Source organism: Taeniopygia guttata, chromosome 19 (assembly GCF_048771995.1).
Source record: "Taeniopygia guttata chromosome 19, bTaeGut7.mat, whole genome shotgun sequence".
Taxonomy (NCBI): Eukaryota; Metazoa; Chordata; class Aves; order Passeriformes; family Estrildidae; genus Taeniopygia; species Taeniopygia guttata.
The window spans coordinates 204,823-226,240 of record NC_133044.1 but is presented as its reverse complement, the minus strand read 5'-3'; the positions used below and the strand labels follow the sequence as shown (position 1 = coordinate 226,240).

At 46.1% G+C, this 21,418-nt stretch overlaps 1 protein-coding gene and 1 long non-coding RNA gene across 12 annotated transcripts in view; one reads left to right on the top strand and one right to left on the bottom strand.

Moving 5' to 3' along the window:
* Window positions 1-21,418, bottom strand: part of LOC115497794 (uncharacterized) — a 148,980-nt gene that overhangs the window by 77,437 nt on the left and 50,125 nt on the right. The gene's annotated exons all lie outside the window — the stretch shown is intronic.
* Window positions 840-20,433, top strand: WSCD1 (WSC domain containing 1). 5 transcript variants are annotated; one of them, XM_030288237.4, is made up of 9 exons: window positions 840-1,262; window positions 7,453-8,145; window positions 10,963-11,077; window positions 11,556-11,740; window positions 14,361-14,482; window positions 16,468-16,633; window positions 17,131-17,295; window positions 17,960-18,160; window positions 19,182-20,433. In XM_030288237.4, the coding sequence occupies exons 2-9, from the start codon at window positions 7,719-7,721 to the stop codon at window positions 19,532-19,534; spliced, it is 1,734 nt and encodes a 577-aa protein (XP_030144097.1). In that variant the 5' UTR covers window positions 840-1,262; window positions 7,453-7,718; the 3' UTR covers window positions 19,535-20,433. The 5 variants fall into 5 exon arrangements, with proteins under 5 accessions (XP_030144097.1, XP_012424210.1, XP_030144096.1 ...); XM_012568756.5 differs by having other exon boundaries at window positions 842-1,255; XM_030288236.4 differs by having other exon boundaries at window positions 850-1,241.

Below are 21,418 nucleotides of genomic sequence, written 5' to 3'. Positions count from 1 at the left end.
GGTGCCACAGGACACTCATTATGAGCAAAAGCACTTCAGTTGTTCATGTTGAACTGAACAACCAGGTTCCTCTTCTCCAATGTCACGTGGAGATGGGAAAGCCAAGTGTCATTTAAGTAGTGTCAGCATCCCATTGTGGGATTCAGACCCCATTCGCGGGGTGCACTCATGGTGATGCATGATGCACACACCTGCATCTCTCAAGTCCATGGGACTGGTCAGAGCATGAAGCAATGTGCAGCATATTGAGAGGAAATAACGGTCGGTCCCCATGCGGCATCCCAATTCCCTCTTTCCTCCCACATCCAAGAAAACCCAAGTGCTGTCTTCTCACAGCCAGGCAGGTGTTGGGTCTGATGTTTCTGATCCACATTCTGTTTTGACTCCAAGAGATGGATCTCCACAGGTTTCATTAGATATGTGTAGACCACAGGGTATTTCAAAACCCCAGGCAGGGGTGCAGCCAGTCCCCATTTAAATGCAGATGCTTTAAGAATAATTATCAATTGCTCAATCTCCATGTGAAGCAGCAGCAGGATGGAGCTGGAACATGCAGGGAAGGTGGCAGTGCAGGCAATCCTGAGGACACCAGCAACTGCCTTTCAGCTCTCACATTTATAAATAATTTATTTCCAGCCACCTGTGCCCAGAATAACAATTTTCTGCCCGAAATCTCCTAGCTGGTGCTGGGAGGCTGTCAGGGACTTGCTTTCTCGGGACCCTCTGGACCTGTTGGGAAGGGGTCCGGGTCTCCAGAGGGGCAGCTCCGAAGGGATGTGCCCCTAGTGGGAAGAGGCACGAGAAACAAACACGGGAGCATCCGTTCAGCTGATCGCATTAGGGCTTCTCGCTGCTGCTGCTGCTGCCACTCAGCTCTCTGCCGATGCAGCCATCCGTGCCTTTGGACAAACACCCAGGCAGAGGGAATGGGTAGGTCTGGAAACGTCGGCAGCTGCAGAAGGCTGCAGAGCTCTGCTGTGAGGCAGCCTTAGAGGAGAGGCTGCTTCCCCGGGCAGGGCAGCGTTATGAAACACGAGCGCACTGGCTGCGCTTGAGGATTTTGGCAGCGCAGGCGGACGCCGCTTCCATCCTGCCTGTTGGAGGCCATGGAGCGGCTCCCTCCGGCGGGCTCCCGCAGGGCGCAGGACCCCGGCGCCCCGGCCCGGTGAGCCGCAGGGAGCCCGGAGAGCCGCAGGGAGCCCGGAGAGCCGCAGGGAGCCCGGAGGGACGCGGCGGCAGCGGTGAGCGGTGAGCGGTGAGCGGTGAGCGGGGCGCGGAGCGGGGCTGGGCAGCTCCCGGCACGGGCAGCGGGAGGAGCGGAGCCCGCAGACCCGGGCACGGCACCGAGCGGGCGCGCAGGATTACGGCTCTGCGCGCTGGGAGCGGGAGGCAGCAGAGGGATTAGTAGGGAAGGGCAGAGGGAGCAGGATTTATCAGCTTTTCAGATATGCATTACGGCCTTTTGTAATATTTCACTGGATTGCACAGGACTTTGCCTGGCTACAACAGGGGCTCCTCAGCCACAGAAGAGAGGTGAGGTTTTTCCTCTTTTTCTTACACCGTTCAGGATCTGCCTCTGTGAGCCGTGTGCCAGCTGGCCTGGGCACGAGCAATAACCGGACAACTTTTTCGAGGCTGAGGTACCAGCATTCATTGCAATCTCAATGACTATTTATTTCACTAAATTAATCCACAGCATCTAATTCAAAGGGCTTAGCAGCATTATTTACAAAGACTGCAGGTTGCTCTCGAGATGCCCTTCCCCAGGCATCCATGGAACATTACACTTGAAAAGTCAGCAATGGATACTGCAAGTGTGTGTGTGTGTGTCACAGGCTAGTGAGGCAGGCTGGAATGATCAGCTTCTCCCATCAGTTTCTGGAGCATCGCTGTGCAGACTCTTATCAATGTTTAGTAGGTGAATGTTGCAGGAATTCAGATACTGAGGGTTTATGAAAGACATTTCTAAAACACCTATGATTAAGTTACAGATCTGTGTGTAATTTTAATTCTAGTAATTTCCTTGTACACAGGGAAAGATCTCATCTTGTCGACCCTGTGGGCTAAGGCAAACATAAATATATGGTACATTTGTTACAACATTCTTGTGCAAAACTTCAACTAAAGACCACATAGGAGCTTTTGGAAAATGCAGATAGAGCATTATTTGCTGGGTGGTTGATCGCTTAATACCTAAGAACATACATCATTCATGAATGTTTTATTGTTAATTAAATACTTTTGCGATACAGTAATAGTTTGCTGGAAGCTTTCAGTTTATGAGAGAATGGTGACAGCAGACTGTGTGCTACCTCTTGAGCACACATCACTCTGTTTACAGAATGCACACACATGGATGTGGAAGCACATGTACCCCTGAAATGTGGGTATGCATGTGTCTGCATGCATCTCTTCCATACTGCCATGGAATTAGTCCTGCTGATTACTGCATTATGGCTTGAGTTAGGTAAAAAGTGTGGGATTAATGGAGAAATACCACAGTGTGATCTCTGCTCAAGCTGTCCCTGAGCACTTTCCAAGTCAGCACTCTCACAATAAGCCTTGCTGGACCATCTGCCTCCCGCAGGCTCCTTTGCATCCCCCACCTCAAAATCACCAACATTATTGTCTGGATTTACACCTACGTATGCTAAAAAATTGGTCTTAAAAAGCTGAATATCTGGTGAAAGTGCCATTAGGAAAGGATTTGCACAGGTTAGTGCCAACTTCTCCAGCTTCAGGCTACAGCTCTGCTCTGTGGCATTGCCTTTGCCTTCCAAAGCTGAATTATCTGTCTCTGTAAAGCACCTCCTCTTCTGAATAGGGTATAATATATATTTTAAATTTGTGTTACTTTCAACTTGATTTGACCAGTTAATGGACTATAGAGTTTTTCACCATCTTTCTGCTAACTCCACATAAAGATTTTTTTTCTTATTTGTCATAGTTTGGTGTTATTTAAAGGTTTTAACACAATCTCACCATCAAAGATAATTTTGCAATCTGATTACATCTTGTAGCAAGCCCACGTGTAGCAAGCCATGGTAAACTCACTGGAGAGCCCTCTCAAGCTGCAAGACTTGTCACCACAGCATGTGGAGAAATCTGTGTGCTTCTACCTAATTTCCAGCTTGGTGGCAGACCTCCCTTGTTGGAGGGAGGGAGACATGTGGGGTCAGTACAGTCACATCCTCTAGCAAGGAAAACTTTGTAAGTTGTAAGAAGTGCTTGAAGTTTCTCAGAATGATTGGAATAGGGGGAACTGCAAACAGTTGAGAGGGTCCCAACATCAAATCTGTGGCTTAAGAGTTTTACTTCCTATATGCATTCACACAATTTGATATTTGTCTTGACTTTCCAAAACACTGAGAAAATGGCAGCATGTATCCAAGGAAAAGGCTGCAAGACAATCCTTCAGCTGAGGCCTGACTGCATTTGTCCTCAAAGAAAGCTGACAAAAGAGAGACATGGCAGAGGGATGGATTTTTCTACAAATAGTAATCATAAGTCCAATTCCCTTCAGTTTACAACAAGAAATATCATCTTGCTTCCTTGCCAACAACTTTGAAAATCCTGCTGGTCTTTAGAAAAGGACCAACTCTTGATGACCTGCAGCTGTCAATGCAGCACTGACCTGAGCTTCTGTGTGAAGCGCACATCAAGGGACAGTCCTCAGTTAAGCAACACTTCACCTGCAAGTTTGGGGCTGTTTTTCAGTGTCTTCAACCTTTAGCAGCATTCATGACATCACTGAAAATATTCAGTCTTCCCTTAAAAATTCTGTAAATGCTCCTTCAGCTAGGAGAGTAAAATTGCCAAGAACTTTATCATGTTACTTTTATTTTTCTCTACAAATACGTGAATGCAGCTGCCTAGTGTGATATCCTCTGTCAGATTTTGTGAGTTCCTTTCGGAAGCAAGGTACTGATCTGCTTTTCCTTATAGCAACTCTTTTGGTGGCAAGAGATCCTTTCCTTGCTGAAGTCCCAGCGCCCTGTAGATTTGTGCTTCCACTCTCCATGCCCAAAGCTGATAATTTCCAGTGCGAATTATTGCCCTTTTTTTCAGTGCAGTGTTAACTCTTTCATTGCCCTCTTCACCTAGAGGTCTCCTCTGCCATTTAACCATTCTCACTGCCCATCAATTATCCATCATTGTCTTTTCAATTGTAATTTTACTATTTTATTAACAACTTCAAATCCTTATGGTCCTAAGCCCCCTTTGGCTGTGAGAACTGATAAATAGGGATAGAAGACTTGTTTTCTTCCATTTCACTTCATTCATTTTAGGTGAAACATGCATGAAAAAGACAAATGCCACATTTTCTATTACAGATACTAGTTCTTTCCTCCTTAGTCTTTCCTTTTAAATATCATAATCAGAAGTGATGCACTTCAGCTCTTTTAGGCATACTTTGATGATATTGCAATATGCAGTTTATGGAAAAATCAAATTACAGTTTTTATTTCAGCAGCACTTTGCTATTTCCCCACTAAAAAGCAACATTTAATTTTTGAGTTGCACATTTGCAGCAGTGGTTGTGGGCGGAGAGTCTGCTTATTTATTTGGTTGGGTTTTACTACAATGTACTGTCATGGCAACTGCTCTAAGGGTGAGTGCATCTGGAGGTAATTCGTACACATCATGTTGAATGCAGCAAAATTACCTTGTACCATTTAAACTTTTTCAACCACTGGGCAAGGTTACCTCTTTGAGACTCCGGAGCAGCTTCTTCTTACTAAACAAACAAATACATAAACAAACTTGGCAGAGCACTAGGAACAATGCCAAATATTTCTTGATGTTTGGAAGCAGAGCCTGCTGCACAGTTAATTTAGGTCCAATGCCTTGGGTGTTTTCCCCAGTTCTGCTGATGCACAGCAAGCTTTCCATCCTGTTCGTGTGGAGGCAGAACACTGTGCACAGCCCAGGTGCTGTTTGGGCAGACATTGGCCAGACTAGTCTCCCTTGGCTCCAGGAGGCATTGCCATGTGCTGTCCAGGCAAGTGCCAGATCCTCTCATCCTGGCATTGATGTGGCCTCTAGCTGTTTCTTTTTTCATCACTACAAGCATGGAGAAGCTATCAAAATCCACTGACCAATCACACAAGTGGCATTAAAAGGGACTAAATTGATTGAGGCCGTTTCAAGCATAATATTCCTGACCTTTGCTACATGGTCTTGATGGCCCTTCTCCAGCCAAGATGTGGGCACTGCTTGATGAGACAGAAAGCTCCAGCTATCCCAGCATGGCCTCTCCAACACCAGCAACACCGAGTCATCTGAGACTTGGGCTTGAAGCATTTCTCTCGGTGAATAAACCAAAAGAACTGAGAAACCCTGAATTACAGCTGGGTGGAAATGACTGCAAATCTGATATATTTATCTAGTCTTATCTTTCTGCTGGGTGGGGGGGAAAATCTTAAACCTTTTGAACTGCTGTGTGACTGCAGCCGTTGCCATCTGACCGCTGAGGGTTCGCAGCAGCTGCACGGGGCAGGGCTGCCTTGGGCTGAGAGAGCCTGGCCACCGAGGCACATGGGCACCTGCCCTGCTGACCCAGCCTCACCTCGAGTACTGCACGGAGCATGGGCATCCCAGCCCGAATCTCAGGTGGCCAACGCCTGCACACTGCTTGCTTTCAGATCACACACTGGGAACAGCTCAAGTTTACAGTAGCCCCATGGCAGGAACAACTAGTGAATCAAATCCCACCTATGCTCATAGACAATATTTCTTCAGATGAATTAGTGCAGTAACATCATGCAGGATCTAATTATTGCTAATTTTCCATTCATTTGTCTCAATACATCTGACCCTTTTACTGCAATTCTTGAGCACTCACAACATTGATCAGAGATTTAACTCTAGGGGTCAGCTCTTTAGCTGGTGTAAATCAATGCATTTTCTTTGGCTTTGGAGCTGATCCGAAGGGAGGTGTGTAACTTCTGCTGTAGAGAGAGCAGTCAGAATTCACTGAAGATGCTATAGCCTGGCAGTGCTTCGCAACTGCTCATGCTCACCAGCCCTTGGAGAAAGAGTAGCGATCAGCACATTGAATACTTCTGGATATTACTCAGTCCTCTACAATTAAAATCAGCATACATGTACTTAAAAAAATACCAGTAATGAAAGTACCTAAATCAGGTCTTCAAGATCATCTGAATTGTAAGATTCGAGACAGAGACTCCTGGGATTCGAGACAGAGACTCCTGGTTTGTGACAGCCTCATTTAGGAATTGAGACTAAAAGGTCACACAAAAAGAATTCAGGCTCAACTGACAAAAGATTTAACTGAACCTTAATTTATTTTTGTCCTAGAAGTTTTGGATCTTTGGTTTGGTTGCTATCTAAGACAGAATTTGCACAACCAAATGAAAAAGGGAATGGGTGGAGACTAAATTGTAACATATATTTAATAAAGCAGCATAAGTGAGCATCCACAAAACTTTCAATCAATGACTGAAACAATAAACAGTGAGCAGATGTTCATTGCCAGGACTGTGGATTTCAGGAGTGTGCCCCAACTGCAAGCTAAGCAAAAGTCTTTTCTGGAAAACACTGCATCTTTTCTCAACACTTGCCTGGCTCCACAGAGAAAGGATAGACTGGGAAAACAGAAATTTATGGGGAGATGCCAGCTTTTATTTGCCATGGGAGGTTAAAGGTTCCCTAGAGTACAAAGGAAATTCTCCTGCCCAGACAATCCCATCGTGGTACACATCAGCACAAGTAAAGCTGCAAAACTCAGCAATGGTCAAGACAGATCTGCTGAACTTGAGCTGAAATTTTTTCAAACATTCACTAGTTTTTCTCCATATGCATTCGCACATCAACAATTGGCAATATGAATCCACTAAAAAAAAAAAAAAAAAGCAGGATCTCTGGTTTCTGTTAAAACAACACACACAGAACCCCCAAACATCCTTCCAACATAAAGCTCAATTTCTTTGTGCTGCACAGAGATTAATAATTATTATCTTATCTATTGTGAGTTGATGCAATTTCTTTTTTCCTCCCACACACCCACACTTCTGTTTCCTTCTGATCTTCATTTGTAGCTGAGCTACTGTTTAGCTGAAAGGAAGGAATTTGGTAATACCTCCCTAAAAAGATGTCTGTTCATGCAGTGACAAAGGATGGAGATGTTGGCTATTGATAAAAGAAAATAAAGAACTTATTTTCCAAACATCCAAAGAGAAATAACCTCATCATTAAGGTATTGCTTGTACATTCCAAGTTAAAAGAAAGAAAATTAAAAAGTCGGAAGATCTGAAACTCACTTGAGCTCAATCATTCTCATTTGACTGTAGTTCTTAACGTGCATAATTATAAACAACAGATGGAGAAATGCTCAGATAAAGCCAAAAGAGGTGGGTGGGGAAAAGTCACCCTGATGGTGGATATTTTCAATTTGGATGTGAACCAGCCTTACACCCCTTGGTCTTTCAGGTTTCAGCATCGGCTGTTTGGCTGCTCGGCAGGGCACAATGAAGGCATCACCCCAGGAGCCCACGGAGCCCCTGAGCTAGCCAGGCACCTGAGGCTGGCAGCAGTGCCACAGCAGACTGGTCCCTGCTGCAGCCAGCTGGGAAGAAGCTTTTCGTCAGGAGAAGTAACCAAAGTGATGGGCTGAACTTATGGGAGGAATGAGTGTCTGGTCAGGCGAAGATTTGGAAGCCTGTTGGGAAGCGTGAAGGGCCAGTTTCAGTAAGGGCATGGCCAAAGCTTTCTTCAGGCTACAGAAGTTTCTCCGTCGGATCCAGTTTCTGCTCTTCTTCCTCACAGCAGCTTACCTGATGGCTGGCAGCCTCTTGCTACTGCAGCGGACCCGCTTGGTTCTCCAGCAAGGTTCGCGTGGGACCCCCACTAACCAGGCCCTGCCCGTGCTGGAGGAGATGAGCAGGGTTGGGATCGTAGACCCCAGGACCCTGCAGAACCCCCGCCCTGGCCCCAGGATGCTGGTGGGCATGGATGCGCTGCAGGAGCCGGCCCTGGACCAGCGGCACAGCCCGCACTGGCTCATGGCCCGCAACTCGGAGCTCAGGCAGCTGAGGAGAAGGTGGTTTCACAGGTTCACCAGCAATCAGGAACCCCTGCAGACAGCAGGATTTAAAGCAGTGAAGCACACTGTTGAACACAAAGGTAAGGGACAGAGCCTGCCCATTTACACGCGTAACCTGCACTTTACTGACCCCAGGGAGACACAGGTGAGCATCACACGCCCCTGCAGGTCTGCCCTCCTCCCTGTTCATCACCACTTTCAAAACAGTTCTTAGGCATATGCCTAGGCCAAAGTACAAAGGATCCATGCTGGATGACTGCTGTGCCCTCACTGCAGCAGCAAAGTATTGATTTATAATCTTTGATGCTTTGGCTTTCAGAAGAACTAGTTGTTCTTGGAGATGTTTCACTGATAATAAAACAGGAATGGGATCTGGATGACTAGACACCACATTTTAGAACTGCTTTTTAGTTTGTTGAATTAATTTGCCCAAAAAAAAAGCACAAAATCCCATAAAATGGGTGCCACATCATGCTACTTACTGAGGGAATTGTCAGAAATGGGAATGAGAAGGTGATAGTGGTGGGAGATGAGTCACGCAGTGTGAGTCAGGCAAACTGAGCCGCTGGAGTTACCTGAAGCTCCAAGCTGCAGCTGCTCCACAGATGCTTCAGAGCACCATGTTGGTGGCAGCTTTTGGTGGCAGGGGAGAGACTGAGAGCTGCTCAGCCAGGACCTTGCTGAGGTTCTAGCTACTGATGAGACGTGCCAGAAGGACTATTTATTTGTACATCTCACCATATTGAACTGTAGATTAAAATATGCATCATTTGAATATCTGATTGAACACAAAGGGACATTATTAATAACAATATTGTCAACAAGCATTGGAATGCCTTTGAAGGTAATTAATTAAAACTTAACTACCTACGTAGAGCATGTTATCTTCTCCAATTCATTTCTAGTAAACTTAGAGGCTTGGTATTTCATTATGGATCCCTTTCAACACCTAATGAACTCCTCAATGCTTATAATGCTTAATGATGTTTCAGTGATGCCCCGTGGTTCCTGCTTAGAGCAGTGCTGCCTGACCATGGAGGCTGGGCTTGTGCACCCCTCATGGGTGTCATCCTAGTAAGGCTGTGGTGGCTCCGAGGCAGTGCAGCTCTGCCCCGGGGGCTGCTAGCCAGCCCTCCAAAGGCTTCCCCAGGCAGACCCTTAACCCAAGCCACAAACAATGGCATATCCCCAGCCTGTTGTGAACCTCCCAGCTCACTTTGCCTCGCTCTGTCTCCACCCAGGAGCACATGGCCTTTGCTGAGAAAATCAAAGTCTTTTTTTTCTCCAGGTCAGGCTATCTCACCTGCTGACATTGCAAGTGGCTCAGGGTAGGGACCACACTTTTCCTGACAGAGACACTGACAAATGCTGTTAGTACAACTGTGAGAGTTTTCTATTCTGATTGCTCCCAATGGATGGAGTTTTTCAGTTTCCCATGCCTGGTTCTGCCATTGAACAGGATGCAGAGGTGACAGGGACTGTATCGCTGACATGACATGCTACTCTGAGACTGTGGTATCTCCGTGACTCATTCATGGGAGGATGTGAATGAGAACTTGCTGCCAGGCTGGCGGTGCCTTGGAGGGACACAGGGAGGAGGGCACAGGGTGCCTGGCCTGCCCAGGACTCCCTGTCAGGCTCTTCAGCCCCACATCCTCAGTTTTCTGCTGCTACAGGTTTGAGACAGAGTACCCAAATCAAAAGTCTCCAGTAAAATGTGGAGCATCTTTGTTGCAAGTGTGTGACTCCCACCTCATTAATAGTGTGCTGGGGGTGTGTATTCACAGCTTGTGAATTTTCTAATTACACATTGGCAAATTACCATGTGCAGGTCTTTGAATCTACAGTTGTGTTTGTAATATTTAAATGTTTGATTTATTATTCCTGGCTCCAAAATCCCTGGTGGAGCAACTCAAACTTCTGTTTTCTTGAGGATTACTTAATATAATGTTTTCTAGTTTCATTTTTCACCATATATTCTTTTCTTGTCCACATTATTTAATGTGTGCTTATATTATTTAATTTCCCTGTCTTATCATCTCAATGTTGTTATTTCTAAAAAAAAAAAAATTCCTTTTTTCGTTCATATTTTGATGATAAAATGTACTTATAGACATACAATTGCTGTATAATAGTAGGACTCCACATCATCATTCCAATTGTATATTTAAAAAATGAGCTGGATTTTTACAGTTATTTTGTTCATGACAACAAAAATTAGGCTGAGCACTGAATGCAGTCTAAGAAACATTTATCTTTCCTATGCTAAGTAAAGCAAGACATATTTGAAGAGATTCCTTTACACCAGAGAGGAGATAGCTCAGTGTGATGGTTACATTGTGCTGCCTAGTTAAAAGTGAATTTATCTTTCCATTACAGCTTTAATGTAACTCTCTATATCCAAAGAAAATTGATTTTCTTAATATTTCTCTTGCACCATCTCATTATCAGCTAGAGATTTTAAAGAACACTTGGGAGAAATCCAAGAGGATTTCTGGAAGTTTTTAGCATTTGAAGGCTACATTCTCCTGTACTTTAGAGAAGTGCCATGTTTTGTCACCCAAAGGAGGCAGTTGAGCAGGCAGCAGCTGCATGCAGGAGCTGCACTCCTGGGTGGGTTGTGGACTCTGGGTGTGCAACAGCAAGTCTGCTGAAAGGAAGTTGTGGAAGGGAAAGTCTCACTTCCTTTTTGCCCATTTTCACAGGACCGTGGCACTGACCCCTTACCAAGGTTCAGTAGCAATGGAGAGGTCTGGAGAGGGTGTGGGACCCCCAAACAGGTTGGGACTTGACCAAAGGCAGCCCTGCTTGCAGTGTGAAGCACTGGATAAGCCTGGGATGGCTTTTTCCCTTACATCCCATATGTGTTGCCTAACCCTGGTCTTGTATGCACACAGGCACCTACATGGGCTGTTTCACTCAGGATTCGAGGGAGAGGACACTGAAGGGAGCTGTCTTTTATGACTTAAGAAAAATGACAGTAGCTCACTGTCAAGAAGCTTGTGCTGAGAGGTGAGTGGTATTTTTTCACTGCAAATTTTCTCTTTTTTGGCAGTAAGTGGAACTGAATTTGAAATGGGGAAAGCATTCGTATGTTAAACACACAGCATCTATGAAAACAGTGATTATCTCATACCTTCAGGCACAGCATAGTTCTGCTTCTCTGCTTGAAGCAAACTGCTGCACTGCTGTCTATTCTCTATGGCACCATGGCTACTTACATTATATTGTCTTTTGTCCTGGTCAAAAATGACTGGTTAAATAGTCTTTGTAAGATACCTATCTTTTGATAGATATTGGTCTCTAGCCCATATCTTGTTGAGGGGCTGCCCTTGCTGAGGAGGCCGCGCTGTCCCCGGGATGGACTCAGCCCCAGACCAGGAGCAGAGGCTGTATGCAGGGACATGGGGACAGGTTGGTCCCTTCCTCAGGTACAACCTGGGGAGCAGACGGGCCCCTCTGTGACAGTGGCTGGTGTTTCTCCTTGCAGAGCTTACAGCTACGCGGGCCTGGCCTATGGAGCAGAGTGCTACTGCGGGAACACGCTGCCAGCTGCCGCCGCCAGGCCCGAGGAGTGCAACAGCGAGTGCAAGGGGCAGAGGGGCTCTGTGTGCGGCGGGGTGAACCGGCTCTCGGTCTACAGCATGGAGCCCCTGTGGGCAGGAGCCAGGCCGCGTAAGTGTGGTGCCCGGGCAGGGCAGGCCACGAGGGAGAGATGTCACGGCCACGCTGAGTACCGGGGCTGTCCCTGCTGCTTGTCTCGCTCCGTTTGTCACCAGAGTTTGAAGCAGCAAAGGACAAAGGTGCCTGAAGGGCACAATGCCCATTTGCTGCTTGTCTGGTCCCTGGCTCCTCCCCAGAATATCACTGCTGCTCACCACCCCAGAGCGGGGACATGTGCCTGGCACACTGCCTCGGGGCTGCCACCTACGAGGTTCCTGTCACCAGGGAGGAAACAACACAGTGCAGAGTGACTGCAACAGAAGCAGAATTTCAGCTGAAAAAAAACACTCACTTTGGTAACTGCTGAAGGGGTACAAACACAGGTGTGTTTAAGAAATAGCCTTGGAAGAGGTGCCCTGTAAGAGGAGGGCAGAAAATGACTCAGATCAAGGCCACCCTACACTCAGATGATCCTAAACAAAATGAGTAATATGTGACTGCAAGGAATAAGTGAAGGTCAGAAAGAGCCACATCAATCCCTTTCCCGAGAGAAATGAGACCAGAGTTTTGTTTTTCCATGGAGCTCTGTTTCAGCAGGAGTTGGGAATTTTGTTCAATCTTTAGATAATCCATCGATACCCCATCGTTTAGTTAGCTTCCATGGGGGACTCAATGGATAAACCTTTAGGCAAATGCAAAGCGCATACGAGATCTAAGCAGCTGATCAGTCTTTGCAATTGGCAAGCTCACAAGACCTTATGGATGTTATTTGCTGAGAAGAAGCACCAAGACCTTACGTTGTGTCAGTATTGATGGTCCTTCATTTCTTCTTAAAGACAAGTCAAGGGTTTGTACAATAATCCAACCAGCTACATATAAATTATATATCAAAGGTACACAGACCTAAATTGCTACTGTCAGGATGACAGACATGTTGGCAGGTTTCCCAGGACACGCATCACTGTTTAAACCTCCAGTATGAAATATATATGCACATTCCTCAGGAAAAGACAGCATTTAATTTATTTTTTAAAGTATTAATGAATTACTCCTCAAATTAGTCTAGCCTGAAGCTAGAGTTGTAATTTTCTTGCCCTTAGAAATGCCTGATAGTTGTCTCTTTGAAGAATCCCCCTGACACAAACCAGCTGAGAGGCCAACAGAAGTATTAATCACAATGAACAAGTATGCTAGAAAGTAACTCAAGAGACTGTAAAGGCCCCCATGATTTACACTGTGTACTGTAGAGCACAGACCTCACATAAGTCTTTTATATGGAGCAGATTCAGTGACATCTCCACTTAAACCTTCCCAGACAGGGAAGGCTTGCTGTCTCCCCTCTCTGTCTCCCCTCCCTCTGTCCACTGTGGTTCCCCGGATACCCTGACTCCTGCCCCTTGTCATGGTAAGGAAGCCCAGAGCGTGCAGCTGTGGCAGCCAGGGAGGCCAGGGTGGCTGTGCCTCAGGGTGTCCTTCCCCCCAAAAAAGTGGGCAGACCACACAGACCCAGATGTTTTCAGCGCAGTCCATGGTTGCATCCTGCTCCCTCCTGATGCCGGTGTAAGCAGGTCAAGCTTTCTTCCTAACTACTGAGAAACTCTAAACATGTTTGTAAACATTTTGTTTCAGGAATTGTGTATCAGTGTGAGATTTAGTAGAATACCTTTCAAGAACATTCTGAGAAGTCAAAACACTCTTTTTATTATTTGTTTCCATGCTTAAAGGGACCTGGTCCTAAGTAGACATCCTTTCAGCTTGGGTGGAGTTATTTTATTTTCACATCTGTGTCATTTCAGAGATCCAGCTCTGCTTCTAGTAAATGATCTGAATAGTTACAAGAACTAAATTTAAGCAGCTTCTCCTTAGATTGCTTTAGACTCTTGCTAGAGAGTCTATTTTTTTCTGCCAAGAAATTCATGCAGAACCAATTGTTTTTTTCATAACTGCACCACGTCTCTCCTGTCATTCAACTCACTTCCCACATCAGTTCTGGCAATGCCGTTTAAGGGAGCAACTACAATAGTGCCAAGCTCTGTTCTGTTTCTACAGAAGCAGGTGAAATCTGAGGCTGGTGCTGGAGACACAGTGGAAGGTGATCTCCCTGAGCAGTTGACAAAAGCCCGGTTTAGAGTCTGAAAGGCTGCAGCAAGCTCCCTTGGCCCCAAAAGGTGCGGGAGCAGAGGGGCAGATGAAAGGAAGGTGGGTCCGACTACGAAGACGATGAGGACGACAGGGTTTTCAGGAGCCATTTACGTTCATTTCCTTTTCTGATGCAGAAGCTTGGTAGATTTTTTATCAGGGCTTTTAACTCATTGAGGGGAAAGCAGGTCTTCGGAGGAAACCAGGACCTGCAAATAATAGCAATGCCCTCCGCTGGTGAAATTAAACTCGGTGCTGCAGCGCTGTTTCCCGTGGTTAGTACAAAGATAAAGGTGTGTGATCCTTTCAGTACCACACAATTTGCAACACGTTTTTCTAGCGTTTATTATAGTTTCTATTATTTCTGCAGCCTTTATAATATGAAGTTTATTTTATTATTTCTGGCTTCTGAACCTAATATTATTCTTTGTGAAAGACGCAGGATACTACGGACATCGTTTTCTTAAGAGAAATCTATTTCATATCCCCGCAGGGAGGAATGTTATCTATCGAGGATGTTTTAGAGCTCCAGAAAATTTAACGGACACCTTTCCAGCCTCATTGATACAGCCCAATTTGACGGTGGAGAAGTGCTCTGAATTTTGCTCCAAGAAAGTAAGAACAGTTCTCATTTCACATCCTTTTTTTAATTGTTATTTTATTTTCTAATCTACTGAGGGAAGGACAGAGATTAGTGCCTTAGAGCTTTGAATTTGCAAATGAGTTTCTAAAGGACAAAACTCATCAGAGTAAATACCCAGTGATGCATCTGGTCCAACTGCTGGAGTGGGGATGGTGGGAGGGAAAGTCATCGGAGTGGTGCCACCAGACATGATACACAGGCAAGCTGCTCTAAGTAATGAGTATCGACCGAGAGGAAATCGATACCTTTTCCGTGCCACATTCCAATCAAGCCCTGAGCCGCATCTGCCCCCGGGGGAGGTGGCTGCAGCTCATGGAGAGAACATGCTGCCAGAGGGTGGATGTGGACTGGCAGCATCCGAAAAGAAAGCTCTAGTGCCCTCCAAGGGAGTCAGTTCCACTCAAGGAGCCATGCACAGGCCACGGGCAGGGCACCCTCCGCTTTAGTGGCTGTTGGTTCCCTTCCCTTCCTCCCCACTGTAATGGGGCTGGTTTTTTCTACACAGGGTTCACTAAATGGTCTGATTTTGCCTGCAGCCACATTTAGCCTCATGCACCAAACTCAACGTTCAATTACTTTTTGCAACATCACAAAACTGATTAAAACTATTAGTTGGCTGATTACAATGCTTTGACCAGGACCCATGGCCGCAGTGCAATCTCCTCTCCCATGGAATGAACAAATGGCCTCAGGTTGCACCAGGGGAGGAGTAGATTGGATATTAGAAAAAAAGTTGAGATTTCTCATGCAAAACCCACTCCAGGTTTCTCTCCTTCCTCACTCATGTGCTGCCCAAGCCATGGGAAGGTTGTGCAGGTAAGGGTCAGCTTGCCCTGGGGACAGACACTGCACCAGTGGCACCCTGCACTGACCCCTTCGGAAGATGCAGGAGTACAGAGGAGCAGTTATTTTATTGCCTCACAGAACCTCCAGCCTTACAGAAAAGTTCATCACTTGCAGAGGCCGTTTGGCATAAGGTACAAGGAACACTTTTATTCTAGGCTGTTTCAGGGCAGGGACACTTACTAATTTCTCAATCTGAGAAACACTGCTTCATTGTAAAGGAAACAATTCTGTTTGCAGGCAAACCTAGAAATGTTTTGCCCTTGGATCAAATCTGTAAATAGTTTTTGACAATGTCATATCTCATTCGCTAGGTAAATGTTGGCTGTTGGGCACACACAGCACACAAGTTGCATTCCACTCCTTATCAGAGGATGAATGCATGGGAAAGAGCAAGAGATAAGCTGCTCAGCAGTCCTGTCACATGCTCCCAGACTCCAAAAGACTTTTAAAAGGCAAAAAGTGTTGATATGGAATAGATAGACTGGAACATTCTGCACTCAAATACTGCCTGAACTTCCTTCAGCCTTCTGCCCGCGCGCACAGCCCTGTGCCACCAAGAGAGCACACAGGACTCTAAGGCAACCCAAATCTTTCTGTTAAACCTGAAAGTAGAAAAACTGAACTTTAGGGCCAGTAAGCAACTGCAAATTTCTTTGGCAAATATTTAGCACATTTCCCTCAAACTTGTTTTAATTTTTACCACTATTAGCCCAGCAGCTGGGGTTTGGTACCCCACCACTACACAGCTTTGCAACCTGTTACCCTTCCCTGGTAAGTTTGGTACACCAAAACCTGAATTACTCTGCATCAAATCAATGAAAAAACACTTCTTACAGACAATAGTTTTCCTTAGGAATTTATTCCTTGCAAACAAAACTATTTTCCTCATGATTGCACACCTTAGTAGGCTTCCTATCTAGAAGCAAGGTGAATTTCAAAATCTCCAAATGCGAAAACAGTAACAGGAAGGTAGCATGAGCTTTAGAATATCAATGCTTTGATCTTGACAGTGGCCTTGTGAAGATTTATTTTCTTTGCATGGTAGCATCACTCCCTGCAGGCTGTTGATGCCATGGCATTTACACACTGATCTGTTTTCCCTCTTTTGCAGGAGTTCCCGTTGGCAGTGATCCGAGGGCAGGAATGCTACTGTGGATACCCCACCAGGCGCTTCTCGCTGCGCGAGGGCACGGACGGGCGGCGCTGCAGCGGGACCCACAATGTCAGCAGCGCAGCTGGGGGACAGTACTGCCTGGTCTATCAGACACCTGTGCAAGGTACAAGCTCCAGCCTCACTGTGCCAGGGCCACCGCTGCTGGAAACAGCCCCTCTGCCCCTTCTGCAGTGGGTAGAAGTGATCTCATTTACTGCAGTCTGAGCCACAATAGTGGGTATTACCATATAGGCAAGAGTTTAGGAAACAGTCTTTCTCTACATTCCCCTCTTGTAGTCATGCTCATGAAGATGCATCTTTCCATTCTCTCATTACACAACACCTTTTAAGGCAACTTGCTAGCAAGTACAATGGCTTGTTGCAGCTTTATCAAAAAAGCATTGCCTTACACAAAACCAGCAGAAACCTCTTTGAGGATAATCTCTTTGGCCTCATACAGCTGAATTAATTTTAGGAAATAGCTGACTCATAACCAGACCAAATTCATACCCTATACTACTAAGAGAGAGAAGGAGGAAGTAATAAACTGTAATCAAGAGCTGTGTGTGTAATTATTAAAAAGCCACAATACTAACAATGAAGTATCTTCTCTCCTCACAGACACCCGCTGCACAGACAGAAAATTCTTAACCACTAAATCCAAAGTGTTTGTTGCTTTGTCAAGCTTTCCTGGAGCTGGGAATACGTGGGCACGCCATCTGATAGAGCACGCCACAGGATACTACACAGGAAGTTATTACTTTGATGGAGCCCTCTACAACAAAGGTATCAGAGCCCAAGAGATGGGACACAGGCAGCCCTTCCATAGCACAGAGCTTTGCTTATTGCCCTGTCATCCTTCTGCTTGAGCCAGCAGTGGCTGTTGCTGTGAGCATGATGGTACAACTAAACACGCCTGGCCCGAGCAGCCTCCCGCAGTGCAGATGGCAGCAGGGACAGCTCCAGCAGCATGCTGCTCTGACTGGCAGCTGCCAACAGACCAGCAGCCAGGCTCTCCACTTGCAAATGGGCACACTGCCTGCACTGGTGCCCTGTGCACACACTGCTCCCACCTGACAGGCTGGCCCAAAAGACCAGTTACCTAAACACAGTGGGTAAGATCCTTCAGCAAACATGTAGGTTAAATTTTCAAACATTACTAATTATTCTGGGAGAACTGTATCCTGAGGCAGCAGAGGTTCAGCAAGTACCAAGCACTGGCCCTGTGAAAAGCTGCCTCATTGCAGTGTTGGGGCTGAGGATGCCTCCCCCAGCAGAGGAATAGCCTGGCTGCAAGCATGTGCCCAATGTGGTGGCCGGGGCTCCAGCCACGGTTTAGCTGACTGGCACAGTCGCACCAGCTTTACACCACTGTAGGGAATGATTTAGTGGGAAAAGGCACAGACATATAATCAGGCAAAACAGCCAACAATCCTGTCTCGTAAAACAGGTTTTAAAGGAGAAAAAGATCACTGGAGAAGTAGAAGGACCATCTGTGTGAAAACACATGAAAGTGGCAAGACAGAGATCGAAATGTTCGACTCAGCAATCCTGTTGATAAGGAACCCATACAAGTCACTGATGGCAGAGTTCAACAGAAAATACGCTGGGCATCTGGGCTATGCCACTGACCACAACTGGAAGAGCAAAGGTGAGCATTACCCCAACACAGGTAGGTTTGAAACCCACCTCCTCAGTGTGCTGGGAAGGGGGGACACACTAGGACCTGAGTGAGTGTTGCTAACAAATTCAGTGGGACTTGAGTCCTGCCACAGCTGAGATCAATCCCAAAACCTCTGACACTTGCACAGTGGAAGCAGTGTGGTCTTGCTGTATGTCCACCCCCAGAGGGGAAGGGAGTGCAGCACCGTTGCCACGGGCACACAGGAGCATCACTGCACTGTTGGGCATAGAAAACATGTCCATGTACAATGCTCGGGTGCACACCAGGCTGAGGTGAAGAAAATTTTTCCCTACAGCATGTAATAACAATGAGAAATCTAACTTTAGATTTGGAGGATCCAATGGAACATGGCATTTCATGACAGGTATTTTAGAGTGCTGCACAGGTGCTACTGCACTGCAGAAAAATAAGGATAACAGCAATAAGTGGACTGAAATTCAGTGTCCACTGAACACACGAAAAGGCTTCAGAACCTGCCGGCCACACTTTGCATGTTTGACTGGCAACTGGCTGGTGACTGCAGTTTCCCCACTGGATACACTGCTGCTTTCAGACTCTGCAGCAGAAAAGCCATTTGGCTTCCATTTCTCCTTGTACATATTTTAGGCATTATAGCTGTGGCTTGGCAGCGGGCTGGGGGAAAAAGTGTCCTGTGTCACAGCACATTTCTTTCCCAAGCTGATGTATCACCTTTCATCAGTCACAACTCAAGATCTATTCATCAAAAACTGACAAAATAGCCCCCAGAAAAAAAGAAAAAGTCTGCTGGGAATGGCTTTCCCATACTGCAAACTGTGAATTGTTATATTTCAGCCACAAATGCTCTTTGTCCAGCCCAAAAGACTAGGACTGTCTTGACTTCAGAAAATTAAATTATCAAAGAGAGCAAATAGAGATCAAGGTATCATTAATGTCTAAAGCAAAAGAAAATTGCTGACATGCAGCATGGCTAACAGTGTCTCATTTTCCTGGTTTCCTGGTCATCCAGAATGGCCGGATTTTGTGAACAGCTATGCCTCCTGGTGGGCCTCCCATGTCCTGGAGTGGCTGAAGTATGGGAAGCGCCTGCTCGTTGTCCATTATGAGGACCTGAAGCAGAGCCTCATCCCCAAGCTGAAGGAGATGGTGGAGTTTCTGAATGTGACAGTGACAGAGGACCGTCTGCTCTGTGTGGAGAACAACAGGGACGGGAATTTCAAGCGGTCTGGTGCTAAGCAAAAGAATTTTGAGCCATTCACCCAGGAAATGAAAGATCTTATCAACAGATACATCCTGACAGTGGATGAAGCCCTAAGGGGAAGAAACTTCTCAGGGCTGCCCAGGGAGTATGTGCCAAGATGATAGGCTGGTATCACACTGCTGTGGTTAAAAATGAAGGTGGTTTTTTTGGTTTTTTTTCTTAGAAAAACAGACAAAAAGCCAAACCAAAAAAAAAAAAAAAAACCAAAAAAAACCAACAACCCTCAAACAAACAAGAAGGAAAAAAAAAAAAAGAAAAAAAAAAAGAAAAAAAAAAAGAAGACCAGACCTCTTTAGCAGTTATGGCAAAGGTACTTGTGAAGGCTGCTGAGCAGTGCAGCAGTTGGGAATGCCTGGGTTTTGTCAGCCCCAAACCTGGATCTAGAGGCATGGAGGAGACCCCAGAGGGGTGGCAGAGAAGGGAGTGCCACCTGTGCTAGGGGCTTGACACAGGTTTCTGCACGTTCATGTCTTCATCTGGAGAGTCATGGTGGGACACCAGGGCCAAATGTCACCATGGTCAGTGCTCTTGGTTCTAGAAATGGTCAGCTGGGAAGACCTGGAGAATAGGGGCAAAGGAGGTGAACCCCAGTCCTTCTGGCCCCAGCAGGGGTAGGATCACACCTCCTACCTCGTCCCTGAAATTCCTGGAGGAACTCCAAGGCAGTCCAACCTGGAAAACCACAGCTACTCAGAGCTGCCCTCTGGAGCCCCTCCAGCAGCCATACAGGTTTGATTTTTAACTCCTGCAGTCACCTTGGGGTTTGTTTGACCCTGCAGGGGGTCCTTGTGCAGAGGGGAGAGAACAGGGGTACGCAGGATGGCAGGGCAGCTGTCCCCATGATCCTGGGCCACTGGGCAGCTTGGAGAGGGTTAATCCCTGTGGCCAAAGGGGCTGCCCTGCTGCAAGATGCTTCTGTTCATGTGAAGTAAAGGATTTCTTAAAAATTTGAGTGAAAATACTAATTTTAATAAAACAAGTTTATATAAAGGGAGATGAACTTCCTCTGCCTGTGTATCATTGGTGCTTTGAAAACAATACAGGACATGGACTGATATGGTATGATAAGAAAATAACTTCCTCCCATGAACCACAGTGAAGAGACCTTTCCAGGTCTGTTCTGCACCGATGGGGTGGGTTAGAAGCAAACTGCATTATCTTGAGCAGCTGCTGCAGTTACACAGTGACTGGATTATGAGCGCTTATGCTGAAGGCAAAACAGATGATCACAGCCCTTGGATTTTTAGATTTGTCAGAAGCTGCATTAACCTATAATACTTCTGAAATAAATCACTTAGTACCACCCCAGCAAAATTATACAGCTCATTTCATAGGAAAAAATTCAAGTCACAATGAATGAAAAACACAGAGAGGGAAGTGATTTAAAGGCAACACCTTGCTAATGACAAGAACATTTCTTTGACGAGTAAGGTTGTAAAGGAGTGGTCTGCAGTACAACTGCATCTTTCATGAAGCATCAAATGTGCTGGAAAATAAACCAAATCTTCCATGCTGACCTGCCCTATTAAAATGATATTCTGGAAGATTGTCAAAGAAACACACAAACATGCACGTGTGTGGTTGCATGGGCAGCTGGTCCACATCCCCCATGCAAGGACCAGGAGGTTTGTCCCTGCCTGGAGTCTCCTGGAGCCTCTGCACTGCCTTCAGGGGCACAGGGCTGGGGCCCCACCCTGCAGCAGGGAGGGCAGAGCTGGGACAGCACCCACCACCCCAGGGGACAGGGCACAGCTGCACCTGAGCCACTGTGTTCTGGTGCAGGATTTCTGTTAAAATAATGTGCAGAACATTTGTTTTCTTAGGAGCACTCTTTTTTTCTGCAGTCACTCATTTAAATGGATTCCAATGTGCTTGTTTTATGCCTTTCTTTATTCCAGCAGAGACTAAATTAAGCTTTGAAGTTTAGTGAGAAATTCTAAAGGCATTCAACTTCAATGCTATTGCCTGAATCCTGGGTAATTTAA